General features: G+C 40.3%; 2 protein-coding genes across 3 annotated transcripts in view; one reads left to right on the top strand and one right to left on the bottom strand.

Moving 5' to 3' along the window:
* LOC124877345 (ral guanine nucleotide dissociation stimulator-like) overlaps positions 1-2,233 on the bottom strand; it is a 65,826-nt gene extending 63,593 nt beyond the window's left edge. For both annotated transcript variants that reach the window (XM_047380459.1, XM_047380458.1), the window contains exon 1: positions 1,452-2,233. Coding sequence is in view for 1 of the 2 variants with exons in the window: in XM_047380458.1 (XP_047236414.1) it covers positions 1,452-1,472 (21 nt within the window). In the remaining variant the exon portion in view is untranslated. The remainder of the gene's footprint in view (positions 1-1,451) is intronic.
* Positions 2,234-10,883: 8,650 nt separating this feature from the next.
* ptgesl (prostaglandin E synthase 2-like) lies at positions 10,884-19,778 on the top strand. The gene is made up of 7 exons (XM_047382730.1): positions 10,884-11,203; positions 14,462-14,650; positions 14,983-15,038; positions 15,599-15,751; positions 18,183-18,383; positions 18,463-18,580; positions 18,710-19,778. The coding sequence occupies exons 1-7, from the start codon at positions 10,913-10,915 to the stop codon at positions 18,836-18,838; spliced, it is 1,137 nt and encodes a 378-aa protein (XP_047238686.1). The 5' UTR covers positions 10,884-10,912; the 3' UTR covers positions 18,839-19,778.
* The last annotated feature ends 357 nt before the right edge of the window (positions 19,779-20,135 follow it).

Below are 20,135 nucleotides of genomic sequence, written 5' to 3'. Positions count from 1 at the left end.
TATCCTAAATATATTGATAAAATTAAGGGTCTCCTGTCAAAACAGGACACAGAAAAAGTGGTGAAACATGACTGAAAATCACCCAGAACTCTGCAGCCGGAGTCCTGACCAACACCAGGAAAAAGGAACATCCCAGCTCCGCATTCATAAAAGAGCAGATGTTAAAATCTTGTTAATGGTCTCTACGTCAGTGAACAATAAGGAGCCTCAACACTTTCCAGAGCTGCTAGTCAGTTATCAACCATATAGATCTCTCAGGTCATCCGAAACCTGTTAATTCAGTGTTCCCAGGACCAGAACTGAACGCGGAAAGGAACCATTTAGTTTATAGCTCTGGATCCATCCATTGTCTTATCTAAGAACGCTGTCGTGGGGGCGACAGATCCAGGAGGGAAGCCCAGACATCCCTCTTCCCAGCAACACCCTGCAGCTCATTCTGGGGGATTCCAAGGCGTTTCCCAAGCAAGACAGGATATATAGTCCCTCCAATGAGTTCTGGGTCTTCCCCGGGGTCTCCTTCCAGTGGGACTTACCCAGTAAAACTGCAAAGAGAGGTGCCCAGATGGCACCTTGATCAGAATCACCTCAACTGACTCTTTTCAGTGAGGAGGAGCAGAGGCTCTACTTTGAGCTCTCCCCGGATGACGGAGCATCTCATCCTATCTCTGAGTCTCATGTCGGCTGCTTGTATCGGGGATCTCATTCTGTTGTCACGATTTACATCTCATGACCATAGCTGAGGGTCAGAACATAGACGTATCGGTAAAATCAGGAGCTATGGCCTTTGGTCCAACTCTTTCTACACCACAACAGAGCGGAGCAGCACCCATATTACTGCACACAAAGCTCTGATCGGTCGTCCATCTCCCGTTTCATTCGACCATCACTCACAAACAAGATACGCAAATTCCTCCGCTTGAGGCAGAGACCTGACCCCTGACCCAGAGGGAGCTCTGGAACCAACCTAAGAAACCTGAGATGTGCAGAAACACCTTTAAATCATGACTGAAAACATTATTGTTCACTGCCCCCATGAATGTCAAATATTACTTTCTAATCAAGTAATTTCAACCATTTCTTAACGATTTATTTCTTTAAAATGTCCCTTTTATCTTTTCTTTTCATTTGATGATTACATTTATCTAATAAAATCATTTTCTTTACCTCTCCTTTAGTTTCCTGTAAAGCAGCATGTGTTTGAATGGCTAAAATTAAACTTGCTTTGTCTTATTGTGTTAGAGGTATAATAATCAGACATGGGAGGGACATGTAGAAACCTTCAAACAAGGATCCTGTGTGGAAAATTCGCCTGGATTAATGGAAATTTGATCAGAATCAGGCTGTTTTTACGGTGACGCCTATTTATAGGCGCATCTGTGGAAATATGCAAATGAGTCCAGGTGTGTATTTAAATATGAACCCGCTGACTTGATGCTCTGCTGGGTTCTTACCTGTTTTTCCAGCATGATCATTCTCTCAGTATCATGACCTTCATGGAATGGCTTCACCGTTAGACGCTCTCCATCTCTGCCAGCATCTTCACGGATAAACCAGAGGAAAATGAAGGATAGAAAGGGGGGAAAAGTGAAGGTTATTGATGCTCACGGCTAACTCGTCTGCCGCTGGGAGGCTAGAAAACCGTTGGGATGGTTTCTCCTTGACAGGAATGACGCCAACATGTCTTCATGTCAATAAAAAAAAAAAATGCAACAAGGAGTTTTTTTTATCTTGGAGGAAAACAGCATAGCTGTTAGAGGAGGGAGAGGAGAGAACTGCCGCCGGGCGAAGGGCTCGCTAGCCGGGCTAGCGTTAGCCCGCTAATCCCGGAGAAATTCAGAATTTGATTTGTCTCCTCAGAACCACGTCCATTATCGCTGCCTTCCAGTCACGCTCGAAAAAACACGCGGAGGAGGCGTCCTCTGGCCTCGGCTCTCCCCGACAAACCCTCACCGTGTACCGACATCCTACTGGGGGCGCGGTGGGTCCAAGAAAGGGGAGAGGAAATGTGGGGATCCGAACAGTGACCCTTTAATGGATGCTGCTGCTGCTGCTGCTGCTGCTGCTGGCGGAGGGAATCTCTGGGCTGCTGCTGCGGTCCGAGGAGAGGCTGGGATTAACGACGCTCATGAACGCATCACGACACTTAGCGAACATTTTTTAACGAATAATAGCATTTTAAATGGAATAATAGCATTTAAATTACAACAACAATGGAGAACACTGTACATAAAGCACATGTAATGGGTTGTATTGCTTAGGAGTCCAAATCCAGTATGTATAAAAGCAGATAAAAATGCATCCAGGTCTTATCGTTTTATTCACTTCTAATTAAGTTTTATCAAGTAGTATATTATGTATTTTATTTTATTTCTATTGTAGTTTTACCACATATACTAACGTTTTGATGATACCGTTACTAGCTGTTATTATAGATTCACAAACACCTTGATCTTTTTATGTTAATTATTTATGTTTTTTAAAGTTTTTATTTTTAGTGTATAATAAGGGGACCTAAAAATGAATTAAAATACTTTTGAATATTTATTTCACGTGTTTCCTTCACAGCTGACTTTTCTCAGTTTCCACTAAACTAATATTTTATTTATTTCTCACTATCTTTTTGTTAGTTTACTTGGTTTGATCACTTCTAGTGTATTGACTCTAATGTTTATCCAACGTCTGTAAAGAATATTGGGTTTATCAAAAGTGCTGTGTAAAAAAATAAAGTTTCATTTGATTCATGTATATTTTGTGTATCTATGGAACCCCACGCTGATGAAAAAAAAAAAAATGTATCTCATAATTATGACTTAGCTATATAACATCATTGAGCAATACTTTAGAACGGGTTTTACAAATCTCGACATTTTAAAAGTTTTGGAAGAATCCCATAATGTCAAATTAAGTTTCCGCACTTTGGAAAGAAGACTACAAAAGAAATGCCTTTGGCGGAGAAAAAACAAGACAGATGATGCAGAAGTGGCCGCTTTCATTGAACAACAACTACAAGGATCTGGTAGACGGCATGGCTACAGGTGGATGCACCAGAAATGTTGGACTTATGGGATAGTCACAGACAGAGAAATAGTACGTCTTATGATGCACCGGATGGATCCAAATGGGGTTGACCTGCATGCACAAAATCGCTTGAGACGAGGCTTGTATCAGTCGTGGACCAAACTATGTATGGCACATTGATGGATATGACAAACTGAAGCCTTATGGAATATGTATTAATGGATGCATAGATGGCTTCTCGAGGGAAATGATCTGGTTAGAAGCATATAAAACTAACAGTGACCCTCACATTATTGCTGGCTATTTCATTGATGCTGCAAAGGATCTCCACAAAAGGTCAGAGTGGATCATGGCACAGAGAACACTCATGTTGCGGCGATGCAAAGATTTCTGCACAACAGGGAGGAAAATGGTTTCGAATGTGTTATCCTTGGTCCGAGTACTGGAAATCAGAGGATAGAACGATGGATGGACCATTTTGACCAGCTGAAAGCTGATGGCTATTTTGTTGACAGCTTTTTGGACAAATCACTGATTCAGTTTTGCTTCCTACAAACAATACAGGTAATAAAAATGTATTTATTGCTTTCAATGCACAAATATGAAATCTGTTATAAATAATTCAAAAACAAGAATTGTTTTCACATTACTATTTTCTTTTTTTTTTCTTCTTCTTTTTTCAATCATACAGATGGAGCTGGATGAAGTTGTCCATGCATGGAATGACCATCGTATACGATCTACAAATAATCCTTACAAATGGTAAACTGAGTAAGGTTCTTTGTGTATAAATAAAATGTAATGATGAAATGAAACTTGTGGCACTTTTGTGCTGCAAAGATTTATGGCACAAACAACTGACAGATTATAAGATTTAATAGAAGTTTAAAGGTAGGTCTTCTAAGGTCAACAAGAACTCTTGGAAATTCAAATAAAAATTGCTTCAATATTTTTGTGTTCTGTCACACTAATTTTGAATATGTTAAAGTATAAATGTCACTGGCTTACAAAAAAAAAAATCCTATTTTTATGTTTGTGCTTCATACTTGGATACATTATGATAGAAGAAGCAACACAACATGCAAAAAACATGATAGATCATAAATCATTGATACTATTTTTGTTTGAGAAGCCTTGTTGACTTTTGACAACCTACCCTTAAAAAAAGGAACCGTTTTGCTGCACAAACCAGCCTTCACCTAACCCGGTGGCAGTTCTCTCCTCTCCCTCCTCTAACAACTATGCTGTTTTCCTCCAAGATTAAAAAAACTTCTTTTTGCATTTTTGTATTGAGGTGAAGACATATTGGAGTCATTCCTGTCAAGGAGAAACCATCCTAGCGGTTTTCTAGCCTCCCAGCAGCATACTTAGCCGTGAGCATCAATAACCTGTTAAATCCGAAGAATGTTTGAGGGTCACCCAGATCAAATCTTATCCCAAAAATCTGAAAGTATAACAAGAAAATGTGGACCCCCTCCTCCCCAAAACCTCATTTGATGTTGATGGACAATTTGTTACTTTGAATAGCCACCTTAATTCTTTTTGCCCTTTTGGATTTCCGCAACTGTGATGATGCCAACTTTAAATGATATCCATGACCCATACATTAGACTCCAAAACTTTGTTCATTTCAGCACATAAATGTGGATAGCTGTCATAATAGACTGACAGCTCAAGGACACAGCTACATGTGTGAGCCACATGTCTTCTGAGAAACCCTTCAATCTTGGTGAAGTCAATAAGAATGATCTTACCAAGGAAAACGTCTGAACCTGTGCAGAATCTTAGAAACAAGGACAGATGCTGCAAATCTGCATTCCTGACATATGTGCTAAGATACTTTTGAATGTCCTTTTGATGGACATAAATTTCCTGAGGAAAGACAATGGACTTAGCTAGGTCCTGAAAGCTCTTCCCATTGATACTGAGTATTTTTGCCCATTGTTCAATAACATAGGCAGGCTCTTGGACAAGTGCTTTGTGTGCAAGTTCCTGGAGGATTTCATTTACATTGGTGGCTGTGGGCATTCGTCTGCAACTGTAGTTATCAAGAATCTCTATCAATTCTTCTTGGCCAACACTGCTGAAGTCTGATTGCCAAGACTGAAACACAGAACGCTCAGATTCAGGCATGTACTTAAGGAAATTCTCCACCACATCACTTTTAACCTGTCCAAAGCCAGCTTGCTCTGGTATGACAGGTGCGATCTTCACAAGAAGATATTTCTCTCTGGTCCATCCAAAAGCGATCATTCGGCCTACACTCTCCCACTGCTGCTGTCCATAATCATGTCTGAGAAAAGGCACTTTATAAGCATTTCCTGTAGTACACTGGTCATAAAATTATTTCCAGAATTCAGAAAGACAGTCTAACAACTCCTCCGTCATCATTTCCCATCTCAGGTTTTCCATTGGGCAGGACAAGTTGGATTTTGAAGTCACTGTCTAGAAGTCCATCATCACAGAAATGTGCTACAAGCTCAGGAAGTACCCGTCCTCGGTGAACAACCAGTATCTTCTTTACTGCCTCAGCAGATGATGTGGTTTGTGAGGACATTGGCAGAGTATCATCCAAAATCAATGGCTCAGTGTCAGAAAACTCTCCTAGAAAGACAATTTTACTGCTATCCAAAAGCTCTGTGGAATTAAGTGAAAAGTTAATATTGTCATGATTTGTGATGCTTCCAACAAATATCAAGTCAGGAGTTACTGTTTCGGATATTGTAGAGTGACTGGTTGTTGCCACATTTAAAGCAGAAGAGGAAGGCTGACTCAGAAAAAAGTCTTGATCTTGAAAAAATGGTGAAGACAAAACTTCATCTTGACTGTTTATCCTTCTTTTTACATGTGGTTAGATAAAACCTAATAATAGGGAGTTTTGAATCATTATACAATTGCCCAACTGTGATTTTGTCATCAACTGCCACTTCTTGATAATCTTTGAGATCTACCTCATAATCTGCTAGGGCCCCTTCGCTATTTCTTCCATTAGGAATTAACAGAGAAGCTGCCATTTGGATTATCTCACTTTTTTTTAGCATCCTTTGATACATCAACCCTCTTTGTTCCGCCACCCCTTTTTGCTCTCACTTGTTTTAAAGCCTGTTTCTCTTCATCATAAGCCATCCAGCCTATTTCTATTTTTCTCTTTGACTTCAGAGCGTTCTTCTTCACAGTTGTTTCAGACTTCTCTTCTTGTGGCCATCTTCATCAGCAGTTCTTCTTTTACCCAGTTTTGATTTCAGGCCCTCAAACAGTTTTTATTTGTCACTGTTTGGGGTGCCATTTTCCCTTCTTTTACAATATCCTAACATGAAAATAACTCTTTAACTCTTCGTCTGTCATCAGCTGGATCACGTTGGTATCAATCTAAATGAGAACAGTGAAACACAATTACTTTAAAACAAAGGTGGCAACACAATCACATGTTTGAGTTCGATTAGATAATATGGACTCAAATATTTTGCAATTAGATAACATGCTTAAAAAAAAGCTTAAAAACTGCTGTTTTTGAAATATTTTGATTTTTTTCAGTGAAGTACCTTCTCTTTTAACATGGTCTCGATAGTTTCCTCAGGAATCTTCCTTTTTTCTCAGGAAATCACCCAGGTCATCCATTCTCTGATCATACACTGAAAGGAAAGATGCACAAGACCATTATCAGACATTTCCGATATAATGTAAACAAAGTAATGCAACAAATTATAATTTTACCTAAAATACTAATCATCTGGTCACTTACAATGCCATTCAGCACTTTCTTTTTTGTCAAGGTTAAACTTTAAGTCAAGTTAGGTCAAGTTGATTTGTGTAGCACATTTCAGCAGAAAGGCAGTCCAAAGTGCTTTACATCATAAAATCATCGATCAAGTATTCAACAAAATCAACGAGAAAATATCAATCCATCAAAATCATACGGATAATCTAGCAAATATAGTTAAAAAATATTGATCAATGTTCCACTTCCTACTAATCAAAGGCAGCTCTAAACAGGTGGGTTTTCAGCCTTGATTTAAAGGAACTGTTCTGCAGTTTTCTGGGAGTTTGTTCCAGATTAGAGGAGCATAGAAGCTGAAAGCTGCTTCTCCATATTTGGTTCTGGTTCTGGTGATGCAGAATAGATCAGAACCAGAAGATTTGAGTGGTCTGGAAGGTTGCTATGACAACAGGTCCTTAAGCCGTTCAGTGATTTCTAAACTAACAGAAGTATTTTAACATTTATTCTCTGAGCTCCAGAGAGCCAGCGGACGGACTTTAGAACTGGGCCAATGGACTCTATCTTCCTGGTCTTAGTGGGAACGCCAGCAGCACCGTTCTGGATCAGCTGCAGCTGTCTAGTTGACTCTTTAGGCAGACCTGTGAAGACACTGTTGCAGTAATCAATGCGACTGAAGATAAAAGCATGGATGAGTTTCTCTAGATATTGTTGAGACATTAGTCCTTTAAACCTGGAAATGATCTTCAGGTGATAGAAGGACAACTTTTAAAGTTTTTCAACATTTCAAATAAAGTATTTCACTAAAATATTTAGCAACTTTTACTTTTGTTTACTAATGAAAAAACCAATGTCTGAAGTCATAAAGCTGTGAATTTACAAGAACTATTAATTCAGTGTGTGGGTAAGGAAGCAAGATCCAACATTTGAACTTGAGGGGGTATTAGTAAGCTACAGAGAAAGCATGTTACAAAATGAAACAATAAATGTTAAGAAACCGTTTTAAATGTACATATAAGATACAAAGATATTGCTTGGTAATTACAAAGAGCTATACAGTTCCATATTCACCTTGTGTTTAACAGCAGACCAGGAAAGACACTGAAAATTAAGATTGGCTCCCCACCTTCTTCAGTCATTCTGAAACAACCCGCACAATACAAAAGTAAGCACATACTTGTCGGAGTTCTGGGAGTTTTTTCTGTTCACCTGTTTTACCTGCTACGAACCCCATCTAACCTCTAGATGACACCAGATGCACGGTAGGAGCTGAGTCCACAGGTGTTCTCCATCAGCCTCATCAGGAGAGGAGCTTAAGAACCCAACGCTGCCAACACTCCGGCGCCTGAATGTTAACCTGCAGCAATAACTCTAGCTGGCCAAGACAAGTCGCCTTGTGATTATTTTCTGAGTACTTTCTTGTTTCTCCAGCAAACAAAACTATTTCTTAGTAAACTTGTTAAACGTTTCCTGTTTCCTGAGTGTATTTCTGCATGTGGGTCAAAGCAGCTGGAAAAGTGATGGCAATATTGTTTAGGTTTTTATTTTAGCAAGCTGATGAAATCAAGGCAATAGATTTGTAGAAAGAAGCATTTCCTTGATTGGGTTACAAACAGTTGCTAAAACTATTGTGGATTTGGTAAAAAAAAATTAAATGCGGAAAAAAGAGGCACTCCAGCTACAAAGTCATTATGAATTTTAAAAAAAATTGACAACTTGAAGTTTTTAATTACATCCAGAACAATTACTTTGCATTTAAGTCTGTTCATCTTCGTTAGACCGACATTTTGTACATATTCTTTAATCTATGGAAAGTACAAATCCAGATTTCTTCCTATACATGAAATAAAACGTCAGGACATATTTTAGTTTAAAATAAAAAATACACACACCTAAAGGTATTGTTTTGTAGTCGCAAATAGCATAAGAAGCCAGTAAAGAGTGATTTGGGGGCAGGAGGCACGAACTACATACCAGTTTTACACCACGACTTTAGGGTAAACTGAATGTGTGTCAATATGTCCAATTGATTACTTTATACTATGCTAGTTTATGTTGCAGATCCAGTTTCAGTTAACAAATCCACGTTTCTTATCGTTGTACACAGCTATGCTTAGTTAGTGTTTTATGTTTGCAAGCGACTGACTGAAAGCCAAACCGATGGATCAGGTGGAACCATCCTTTTGAGTTGTACCAACTCAAAAAGAAGTTCAAACTAACCAGAGTTTTACAAAAAACAAAATTATAATTTAAAATTAAATATTTTCAGGCACACTTCAAGCATAATAAAAATAGTATAATTTAATGTACTGTTATGTTTTGGGATCTAATAGGCTAATTCATTTTGGTTTGCATTGGTTTGTTCCACATGCTAAAAATAGATTACCTAATATAATGAAACGATATTTAACACTGTAAGAATTTATTATGTGAAAAAAGTATGATTACAGTAGCCTACCTCATGTTTAGTATGCAAGCTCCACACCAGTTCTTTAGACACAAACGTCTCAGTCTCCCGAAGTGCTGGGTCCAGTCATAATTATGACTTAGCTTTCTTATTATGAGACAGCTAAGTCATAATTATGAGACAAGTTGTTTTTTTTTTTTCATCAGAGTGGCGGAAATGGGCTTCCTTAGTGTGTATATTTTATTAATTATACTAAAGGCCACCAACGGACATTAGTTAAAATTGGAGGATAATTTGGCAGAAAACCAGAGGCTGTGTTATTAATGAGGATGACTGACTGGTTGACTATCAAATATTTGGAAACATAATGAGTCTAAAGAAACATGAATGGTATCATGGTGTTTTGTGTTTATTGCGGCTGGTTTAACTGGTGCACAACGTTTTAAACTAAACACAAAATTGCAAAGAGTTTTCTGTTTAATCTGTTATTTTATGTGGGCTTCCCAACATTTGGCGAAATGAACTCTTTTCCATTTAGTTTACTGTTTTCAATCCGATTTTCACAGATTTGGGCAGACACGAATCACTTAAAATCAGTGTAAAGTCAATTAAAAAAGTGCAATAATAGGCACAGTTGTAACATAAGGTTTATTAAGGAATAATCTTGATAATTAAAACGCAACAGCACCAGAACAGATAATTCAGCAGCTTCTTCTTTATATGAATCCATTGAACCTGCCCTGATAAACCATTTGTACTTTCTAACACTGTCATCTCCTCCTCCAACTTAGAGAAAAAATACTCCGAATAAAAGAGTGTAGTTTAGGCATGACTTACATTATTATGAGAAATGTGCCACATTTCTAATGGGCTTGAAAGAAGAACACTGGCTAATGTTTAATTTTTTGGACAGTCTTTTATGGAAATGTGTTTTTACAGTCCATACAGGGTATTTATCTTGTATTCAGAAGTTAGAAAAGCACCAAGGGGATCTTCTGAAGTCAGAGATCCGACTGGAAACCCACATGGCCTCCCTACAGAACATGGTAAATTTGGATTTTATGTTGTTCCTAAATCCAGCTGCAGACTTCAAAAGTAAATGGCACTGGTGTAACGTGGCTTTGTGTTTTCTTTTATACTCTGAGGTCGGATTTTCCGAGTTCCCAGTTGTAAAATCAACTCGAAAGCCCCCGAAGTGGGAATTCTGACTGGGAAACCTGCACCTGACTCGAGTTCAATATTTAATATGGCCGCCTTGCATCTGAGACACACAGTCCTGTAAAATATCTATCTGTGGTTTGAATGCATTAAATGGGAGTAAAAACGTTGCTGTTGCCTTGATTTGCTTAAGGTAGTCAGCAACAAAACATCCCAACTAATGCAGTCTAGTCCCTGGGACGACATTCCCAAATCCGATCTTGACCTCTAAGACAAATTAAAGCACTAATATCCTCCACTGTGCTTCACTATGACATTATTATCTGTTTATTATCTGAGTTTTATCTGTTAAAATATCTGTGCCTTTATGTAGCTACATTAACCTTGTAAATATCTGATGCCAAAGGTTCCACTAAAGGCAGCCCAGGTACCACCAGTGGTACTTGGACCACAATTTAAGAACCATGGGTCCAAACGTTCCCAGGGTTTCTTTCTTCAGTTCGTGCCTTCAAGTCCTCACCGAGGGCCGTTCTTCCTGACAGACAAAACCCAGGGTAATACAACCCTTTGTCGTCTCCATCGCGGTGCATTGTGGGTCTTTACGTAAAGCCAACATGGCAGCCGCCTGCTCCAGATCCCTCTGTAAGGTCGGACGGGCTTTTCTGGAGACTCCAGCCACGGCTCGGTCCGGTACCGCCTCATTCTTGCTGGGGAATGCGGCGACTCATAGCTCAAGAAGGGGGTTCAGCTCCGGCGGGCCTGGGTTCCGGTCCAGACTGGTGTCCTCAGTGCGGGCAGGGGGAGGCAGGGTTCTGGGCTGCGCCTTTCTGTTCGGAGGAGGTCTGGGTCTGTACCAAACCCTAAAGCTCTCCCTGCAGCAACACCTGGCTCAGGAGGACAGTAAGGTGAGTCCGGATCGGGTTCTGGAGTCGGTTCTGGATCACCTGACTGACATGAGTCTGCATGCGGGGTCACCTGAGGTCGAGCTTAGCTGCATCTTTCAGTGTTTATGTTCGGATCGCTGACATGTTCCGAAGGGTACACAGTAGAACTGTAGCTGTCCTGGTCCAATCATCAGTTCTTTAGAATCTACCAAGCAGCCAAACTTTGCTATAATCTTTTAAAGTGGACTTCACCAGATTCTCCACTGTTCTTTCGAAAGATCTTTCGAAGTTTTTCTTTGGACTTTGGTTGCTTTCTCACTAGTTTCTACATAATTCCAGCGCCTTTTAACTCCGACTGAACCCAAGAGATGATTCCTCACATAAGAACTCATTTTAAATTGGATCTTTGATCACTTTGTTCATCAACAGCATGTCAGAAACACAATTAGTTCCCGTTTATCTGGATAAAACTATAAAAACCCCAAAGATAACCAGAACTCGACTCACTTGGAGTATATACAGGGGTTGGACAATGAAACTGAAACATCTGGTTTTAGACCACAATAATTTATTAGTATGGTGTAGGGCCTCCTTTTGTGGCCAATACAGCATCAATTCATCTTGGGAATGACATATACAAGTCCTGCACAGTGGTCAGAGGGATTTTAAGCCATTCTTCTTGCAGGATAGTGGCCAGGTCACTACGTGATACTGGTGGAGGAAAACGTTTCCTGACTCCCTCCTCCAAAACACCCCAAAGTGGCTCAATAATATTTAGATCTGTGCAGGCCATGGGAGATGTTCAACTTCACTTTCATGTTCATCAAACCAATCTTTCACCAGTCTTGCTGTGTGTATTGGTGCATTGTCATCCTGATACACGGCACCGCCTTCAGGATACAATGTTTGAACCATTGGATGCACATGGTCCTCAAGAATGGTTCGGTAGTCCTTGGCAGTGACACGCCCATCTAGCACAAGTATTGGGCCAAGGGAATGCCATGATATGACAGCCCAAACCATCACTGATCCACCCCCATGCTTCACTCTGGGCATGTAACAGTCTGGGTGGTACGCTTCTTTGGGGCTTCTCCACACCGTAACTCTCCCGGATGTGGGGAAAACAGTAAAGGTGGACTCATCAGAGAACAATACATGTTTCACATTGTCCACAGCCCAAGATTTGCGCTCCTTGCGCCATTTAAACCGACGTTTGGCATTGGCATGATTGACCAAAGGTTTGGCTATAGCAGCCCGGCCGTGTATATTGACCCTGTTGAGCTCCCGACGGACAGTTCTGGTGGAAACAGGAGAGTTGAGGAGCACATTTAATTCTGCTGTGATCTGGGCAGCCATGTCCCTTTCAGACAGCTTCCTCTTGCGTCCACAGTTAATCCTGTTGGATGTGGTTCGTCCTTCTTGGTGGTATGCTGACATTACCCTGGATACCGTGGCTCTTGATACATCACAAAGACTTGCTGTCTTAGTCACAGATGCGCCAGCAAGACGTGCACCAACAATTTGTCCTCTTTTGAACTCTGGTATGTCATCCATAATGTTGTGTGCATTTCAATATTTTGAGCAAAACTGTGCTCTTACCCTGCTAATTGAACCTTCACACTCTGCTCTTACTAGTGCAATGTGCAATCAATGAAGACTGGCTACCAGGCTGGTCCAGTTTAGCCATGAAACCTCCCACACTAAAATGACAGGTGTTTCAGTTTCATTGTCCAACCCATGTATACAATGCATTACGTCATTAGAAGATGGAGGAAAATTGGGGGACACGGTGCAGCCCCTTCCATCTGGGAAGGTTCTGGGTTTGAATCCCAGCCGAGGTCTTTTTGTGTGCATGTGTTGGTTCTGTCTGGGTACTCTGGCTCCCTCCTGTCCTGTGTGTCTCCGTGTGGCCCTGTCCTGGGGTTGCCCACCGTCCACGGCCTTGTAAGGGTTAAACGGGCAAAGAAAATGGATGGATGGTCAAGTGGAGGACAGAAGAGTGTCGGACCAAACGGATATGTAGAGCAGACAAACAGTACCTGATGGTCGTGTCTCTGAGAAACAGGAAAAAACATATATAGCTAAGATTTGACACAGAACCTGACTGTCTAACTTAAATCTGTTCAGGGTCACGGGGACAGGTCACCAGTCCACCACAGGGCCGACACATTTTGGTAGGATTTTGGATTGTAGGAACTGGAAAGAAACCAAGGATCCAGATAAAACTGATACATGCAACTACAACTCCATGCAGAAAAATCCTGGCTGGGATTTCAACCCGTGACCGTCCTGCTGTTTCATTTTCTAAAATGATCGTATGCAATGTTGAGCTTTCCAGAAAGTGAACAAAAAGACATTTTATCAGATAAAAAAATTAAAATGCCACACTAACTCCGTCCAGACAGAAAAACTGGTTAATTTTGAAGCCTTAGAATGATCCCAAAGATGCTGGCAGTCCAGTCAAATTCAACCTGAACAGAAAAACTGAAAACCCGACCAGTTCTAGAACCAGTCCCAGAACCAATCATAGATGAGTCACACCAGAGCTTCAACCTTAGCATCACTGAAACAGGAAATGGGAGAAAAGTGTGATGGAAATTCTTGCAGTAAGCGTTCCACAGTGTGTGACCTTTAGGTTACCTCGCTCCTCTGAACATCTGTGTTAGAGGAGGAAGCTGTAAAAGCCATTATCAGAAGTTTAATGGTTAAAACCCACAGTTAGGATGATGTGTTGGGAAGGACAGATGGGTTCCCAGATAACTTCGTCACCTCTGAACCCGAGAAGGGTCTGGGGTCATAAAACACAGACTCTTTTGAAGTTGAGATAACACTGTCATGTTCTGGTATAAATACTGTGTGTAAATGTTGATCAGGGTTCTGCTTCAACTGACTAACCTCAGTGTCAGGGTCTTCAAACGCTGAATGCCTTTGAATAAAACTTATAAAGACAAAGTCTGGATTTTCTCTTGTTGTGAGTCAACTTCTACCCACTTTGATAAGAAAATTCCACAACAAAAGGAAGCTTAGATTACTCTTCCTTTTATTTTCAGTCATGAAGGAAAACAATAAAACAGTTTGTGATATGATGGCTAGAAACCTTGAAGCCTGTTAGACGTTCATGTCTTCCTTTATTTTTGCACAAATGAAAGTAGCCTGCTGCACATTTTCCTTCTGTCTAGCGTTGCAGAACACGACAAGAGGACTGGAGGCTAGTGCAGATGTTGAAAGGTTTCTGTGACAGGAACAGGAGCAGCTTTACCTCTCGTTAACTTGCTGCAGGTTTCAGGAGGCAGTCCAAAGATGACTCTGTACCAGTACAAGACCTGCCCATTCTGCAGCAAAGTGCGAGCGTTTCTGGACTTCTACGGTCTGCCGTACGAGATTGTGGAGGTGAACCCAGTGATGAGGCAGGAGATCAAGTGGTCTTCATACAGGAAGGTGCCCATCCTGATGGTGGATGCCGAGCTGGTGAGAAATGAAATGACGAATATTGTTCCAGTTTGGCTAAAAGAGACACGCTGACCTCTGACATAAACTGACCTAAAAGTTGGAGCTGCACAATATCCTTAAAATATTGAACTGTGATGCTATTCCTGAAAAATTGACGACATTGAACAACATCAGTTTCATCATCTCAGCCACTAAAACCTTGCATCATGTGGGGCTGCTAGGCGAGTTGGTGTCATTTGCAGTAATGCACTCATAGAGATTGTGATTATGAGTCTATATATTGTGCAACTAAAATTATTATGTACATTCCAAACAGATTACTGTATAAAGATGTCGTCTTCTTTCTGCAGCAACTCAATGACTCCTCTGTCATCATCAGCTCCCTCAGGACTTTAATGATCAGCAAGTAAGTTCAAATAATTAAAAAACATAAAACTCCCTGTCATTATTATATAACAAATATTCAAGAATCATTTCTGTTTTTACATTTTTAAAGAAATTAAATAACGAATGTTGCAATAGTATTTATTTACCTATATTTCTTAAACTTTTTATTCCAAACAAGCCATAAAACAGGAAAACAGTCCTGAGAAAATGTCATTTATTAGATATATATTTTAGTACATTTTATTTTCTGTATAGATCATTATTTATTAAAAGATTTAATAACAAGTAAGTGTAAGTAAAGGTAGAAGTCAAATAAATACTTTTCACTCTGCTTTCACTGTGTAATTGTTTTATTATTTTAATATTGGCTGTTTTGTTTATTTCTAAGTCCTAATAATTTTATTACCGGGTTATTATTGTGTCATATATTCTGCTCGCAGCTCTTTGGACCTGTTGGTGTTTAAAGTTCTCTATAGATGAAAGGGTTCTTTCTATCTGAGAAAAACCATCGACGAGATTAAAATAAGTAACAAAGTCTTGTTGAAACAAGCCCTCCAACACAAACTTTCTGTGATCCAGGGAGAAAAGCTTGTCCGACATAATCCGCTGCTACCCGGAGATGAAGGCTGTGAACGACCGTGGGAAGGAGGTGACGGAGTACAACAACAAGTACTGGCTCATGCTGAGCGAGGCCCAGAACGCTGACGTCTATCCTGCAAAGGGGATGCAGAAGTAAGTCCAACCCTGAGAACCTCAGGGGCGCCTTTCTTCCTGTCGGGTCGTGTTCATGTTATTGTTGCGGTGTTTAAGCAGAAATTATTGTTTTATATGTGTGATGAGTTGACGTATTTATTGTAAAGCAACTTAAAGAAAACACCAAAATAAACATATTTTTATGGTCAGAGGTATAACAGGGATTCTACGCAGTCTTAAAGTCTGGGAATTTTCCTTAACATTTATCCAGGTCTGGATAAGTTTGGAAAAATGTTTGATTTTCAAGCCTTTTTCCTCGTCTTCCATTTTCCAAAGAACAGCAGTTTATTAATGATGAATAAATTCAGTGGTTTCTGTTTAAATGACATGCTTTGGTTTTAACATGTTACCCATCGGTATTTACGTTTCTGACTTATTAACTGAACATATGCACATTAAAAATCAGAAAAAGGCCATTTCACAACATTTTGGACTTTAGACGGGTCCAACTGGACCTGTGGTTCTTAAAACAGCTCTGGTTGGAGTGTAAACAAAGCACTAAAACAGCTGCTCTTTGCAATTTTACAAATAAAACGTCACAGTTGGAAATTTGACAAACCGTGTTTAAAAGAACCTGCATTCATTGCATAGTCCAACCCGGTAGCCCTGTTGCCTTGTAGGAAAAAGGTCCTGGGTTTGAATCCCAGCCTGGGGTCTTTCTGGATGTAGTTTGCATGTTCCCTCCGTGCATGGGTGGATACTCTCCTGGTACTCCAGCTTTCTCCCACAGTGAAACAGACCAACTAATCAGCCTTGGGCGTGGTTGAGCTTGGTTGTCTGTCCTGTATGTCTCTGTAATGGAATGGCATCCTGTCCAGGAAGTACTCCGCCTCTCGCCCGATGACCACTGAAGATATGCACCTCCCTCCCTGCGACCCCGCACGGAAAAGCGGATATAGACAATGGATGGATGGAACATTTGGTCTAAGTTAGTCCAGATACCAAAAAGCTGCAGAATGGTCCAATAAGAAGTTCTAAGGATCTGAAGCCAGTTTCAGTGTGTTGTTTTGTGACTCGATGAACCTGCAGATAAGAGTTCAAGGTTAATATGCTGCAGACAAATGTCCAGGATGTTATAAATGCCGAAGCTTAGAGCCGTGTCCCAGGCAAAAACTAGAGCTATAACACGTTATGGTGGCAAATCGTTAGAAACTTCATGTTTTAAGCTTTCACATTAGAACATGATGCATATTATTGATGCTTGGATGGTGCTGAGATTAGCATGCATAGACTGAGAAGGAACCTAAAACACGGGGCGGAACGGGAGGAAGAACGAGTCTGACCCGGTTATGAGGTCACAGAGAGTACTTTAAGACATGTTCTGAAACATCTGGACTCATACCTGGTTGAGCAACGACAAAAGCCGTTTGGGCGTATGAATAAATGTAGAGATTGATCCCGCTCATGTACACTGTAAATAATATATCGGAAGAACATGGCAAGATTTGTGGTTTTACATGATGAACATGTATATTATATGATGTAATAAAGTATCGCACAATCAAGTTTTCATGTTCTAACGTAATGTAACTCTGTATTAAAAGTCTGAAAATGTAAGAGTTTTAAAATGAAGCCTGGTATGATTGGTCATTAGCAGCTTCCAATGACTGGTCTGTTTATATTTATGTGTTAAACAAGTTGAATATTATAATGAAGAAATGAAGCAGTTCTTAAAGTCGGTATTAAATTCAAATCTACAAGGAATTAGAATCCTACATTTCTAAGTGTCCCACATTTTGACCTATTAGGTACATCTGTTCAACTGCTTGTTATCACAAATAGCAAATTAGCCAATCACATGGCAGCAATTAGACGTGGTGAAGAAGACTTCCTGAAGTCCAAAAGGATCAGAATGAGGAAGAAATGGTGATTTAAGAAACATGGCCTGAGCGTTTCCTGCCCTGTAGCAGCGGTTCAGCTGGTGGTGGTTCTGGAATGGTTTGGAGGATATTTTCCTGGCCCACTTTGGACCCGAGTATCATTTAACCCCCTCAGTATTGTTGCTGACCAAGTCCGTCCCTTCATGGCGTCAGTGTCCCCATCTTCTGATGGCTCCTTCCAGCAGGATAATGCACCACATCACAATGCTCTGATCATCTCAAACATCTGGAATCCAGTGGCCTCCAGAACCTCCAGATCCTAATCCAGTAGAGCAGCTTTGGGATGTGGTGGAACAGGAGATCCACATGGAGGCGCAGCTGGTCAATCTGCAACAACTCTGTGCTGCAATCATCTAAACGTGTACCAATATCTCCGAGGAATGTTTCAGACACCTTGTTAGGTCTTCACTATAGAGAATTAAGGCACAGATAAAACGAGTCGTTTCTTGGTCTTTCCAAATCGTTTTCATGTCATTCTGATGGTAGAGATGCGTTGATGAAAATCACGTTGACATTTTTTGTGTTTTCAGAGAAGAGATGAAGTGGCGACAGTGGGTTGATGATTGGCTCGTGCACCTCATATCTCCAAACGTTTACCGAACCACCGGCGAAGCCTTGGCCTCCTTCGACTACATTGTACGTGAGGGAAAGTTTGGTACTGTGGAAGGTTTCTTTGCCAAATATGTTGGTGCTGCTGCTATGTTCATCATCTCAAAAAGACTGAAAAATCGGTACGTTTCTGTTAGTCTTCTGCTGTTCTTTTTGTTTGTTCCTGAAGGTTTTTAGATGATGACGATGATTATTTTTCAGACACAATCTGCAAGACGACGTCAGGCAGGATCTCTATAAGGCCGTCAATGACTGGGTGGCAGCTATTGGCAAGAATAGGAAGTTCATGGGTGGAGACCAGCCTAACCTGGCAGACCTGGTGAGGAGACGCTCTGCTGGTTTCACCACCAGTTTGTTGTTGCTTTTAAGAACTTGTTGCCGAACCGCAGCTTACGAAGAACTAACTGGATAAACTGTTCTCGTCACTGTTGTCCTCCTCCACCTGCAGGCGGTGTTTGGAGTCCTCCAAGTGATGGAAGGACTTCAGGCTTTTGACGACATGATGGAGAACACCAAAGTCAAACACTGGTACAGACACATGGAGAGGGCAACGCTCAACCACGAGGGTCGATCTTAGGAGCTTCCAAACACTGAAGCTCCAAGTGGACAATAACTCGCATCAGGAAACAAAATGGCCTCCGGTGTTTGTAGGAATCTCGGAGGCCTCCAGATGACTCTGCTTGCCGTCATCGACAGTTACCTGGACGACTTAAAAACTTACTTTGAGATTTAGATTTCACCATTTAGTGATGAAGCTGCTTCTGGGAAACCCTTAATTCTGTTTGCATATCTAGTGACATCTACTGGTGGAAAGTGAGAACTGCAGCCCAGACCTCAACGTTTCTGCAGAAAAAAAGTCTCACATAAAGTCTGGTTTAAAGATCTCAGTCCAGTTAGAGGACTGAAGAATATTTTTTACTTTTTGAGGTATTGTTTTCTCACTTTTAAAATAAAAATTCTATATGTTTTCAAAATGAAGTAATTTTAACTTTTCCAAACAAGGAGGTGGACCTTAAAAATGGTTGTATCCTTGAAAAGGTAACAGCATCATAGTTCAAGTTAAGGGTGAGGAGCAACGGGTCCCAGCTCTGTAGAAAGTCACGCAGCCTTTTCATGTAAGAAGGAAAAAATGATCACGAAGGTAAAATTATTTTTGAATAATTCACAGAATTGTTTTCAATAACTGTTGCAAATGTTTGGTTTTTTTTTTGTCACGCGCAGCTTCAACAGTTCTTGATCTAAAATGTTAAAACTACATGTGTGTGCAAGTTAGGGTTTGTTTTTAGGTTTAAATTTATTCTGAGGTTTTACAGAAAGTTTTCTCTGCTGCTTCTTCAGGAAGAAACTAAACAGTTCATTATCTAGTTTCTGTGCAGGAACCAGAAAATGAGGTTCTCTGCATTTATACAGTACAAAAGAGCATCTGGCTGCAGTGTACCCAATATCTGTCTGCTGCAGATTAATTGTAACAACTCTGTGTATATATGAAAAGCTGAAATAAAATAAAACAAACTTGACTTTTGTGGCTTATTTTAATAACTTGTGTTGCAATTACCAGAAAGTTTCCATCAGAAGTTGCAGATGCCTCAGATTTACTGTCACCCCTAATGTATAAAAACTTTCAATAAATGCATTTTTGTTATCCCAGAAAAACCCAAACTATCCATTTGATACATTTGGTGAGTGGGGAAACAAAATCCATGTCTGGCAGAATCAGCAGCAACATACAGCCTCGTTTATAGAGCACTTTATACACCCACAGGACCAAAGTGCTGTACACAGAATAAACGATACAATAATAAAATCAGTAGGACCTTAAAATAAATAAAATAGCTCTGTATTAAAATAAAACAGTCATACAAGCCATCAGAATT

This window comes from Girardinichthys multiradiatus, chromosome 12 (genome assembly GCF_021462225.1).
Source record: "Girardinichthys multiradiatus isolate DD_20200921_A chromosome 12, DD_fGirMul_XY1, whole genome shotgun sequence".
NCBI lineage: Eukaryota > Metazoa > Chordata > Actinopteri > Cyprinodontiformes > Goodeidae > Girardinichthys > Girardinichthys multiradiatus.
The sequence above is the reverse complement of the archived record's forward strand: the minus strand, read 5'-3'. Positions and strand labels throughout refer to the sequence as shown.

What these genes read in the sequence shown, in the direction of transcription:
- ptgesl (XM_047382730.1), top strand. Translation starts at nt 10,913, where the DNA reads ATGGCAGCCGCCTGCTCCAGATCCCTCTGTAAGGTCGGACGGGCTTTT. An exon ending in TGATGGTGGATGCCGAGCTG is followed by an intron (nt 14,651 to 14,982) that starts GTGAGAAATGAA and finishes TTCTTTCTGCAG; the next exon opens with CAACTCAATGACTCCTCTGT. An exon ending in CCTGCAAAGGGGATGCAGAA is followed by an intron (nt 15,752 to 18,182) that starts GTAAGTCCAACC and finishes TTGTGTTTTCAG; the next exon opens with AGAAGAGATGAAGTGGCGAC.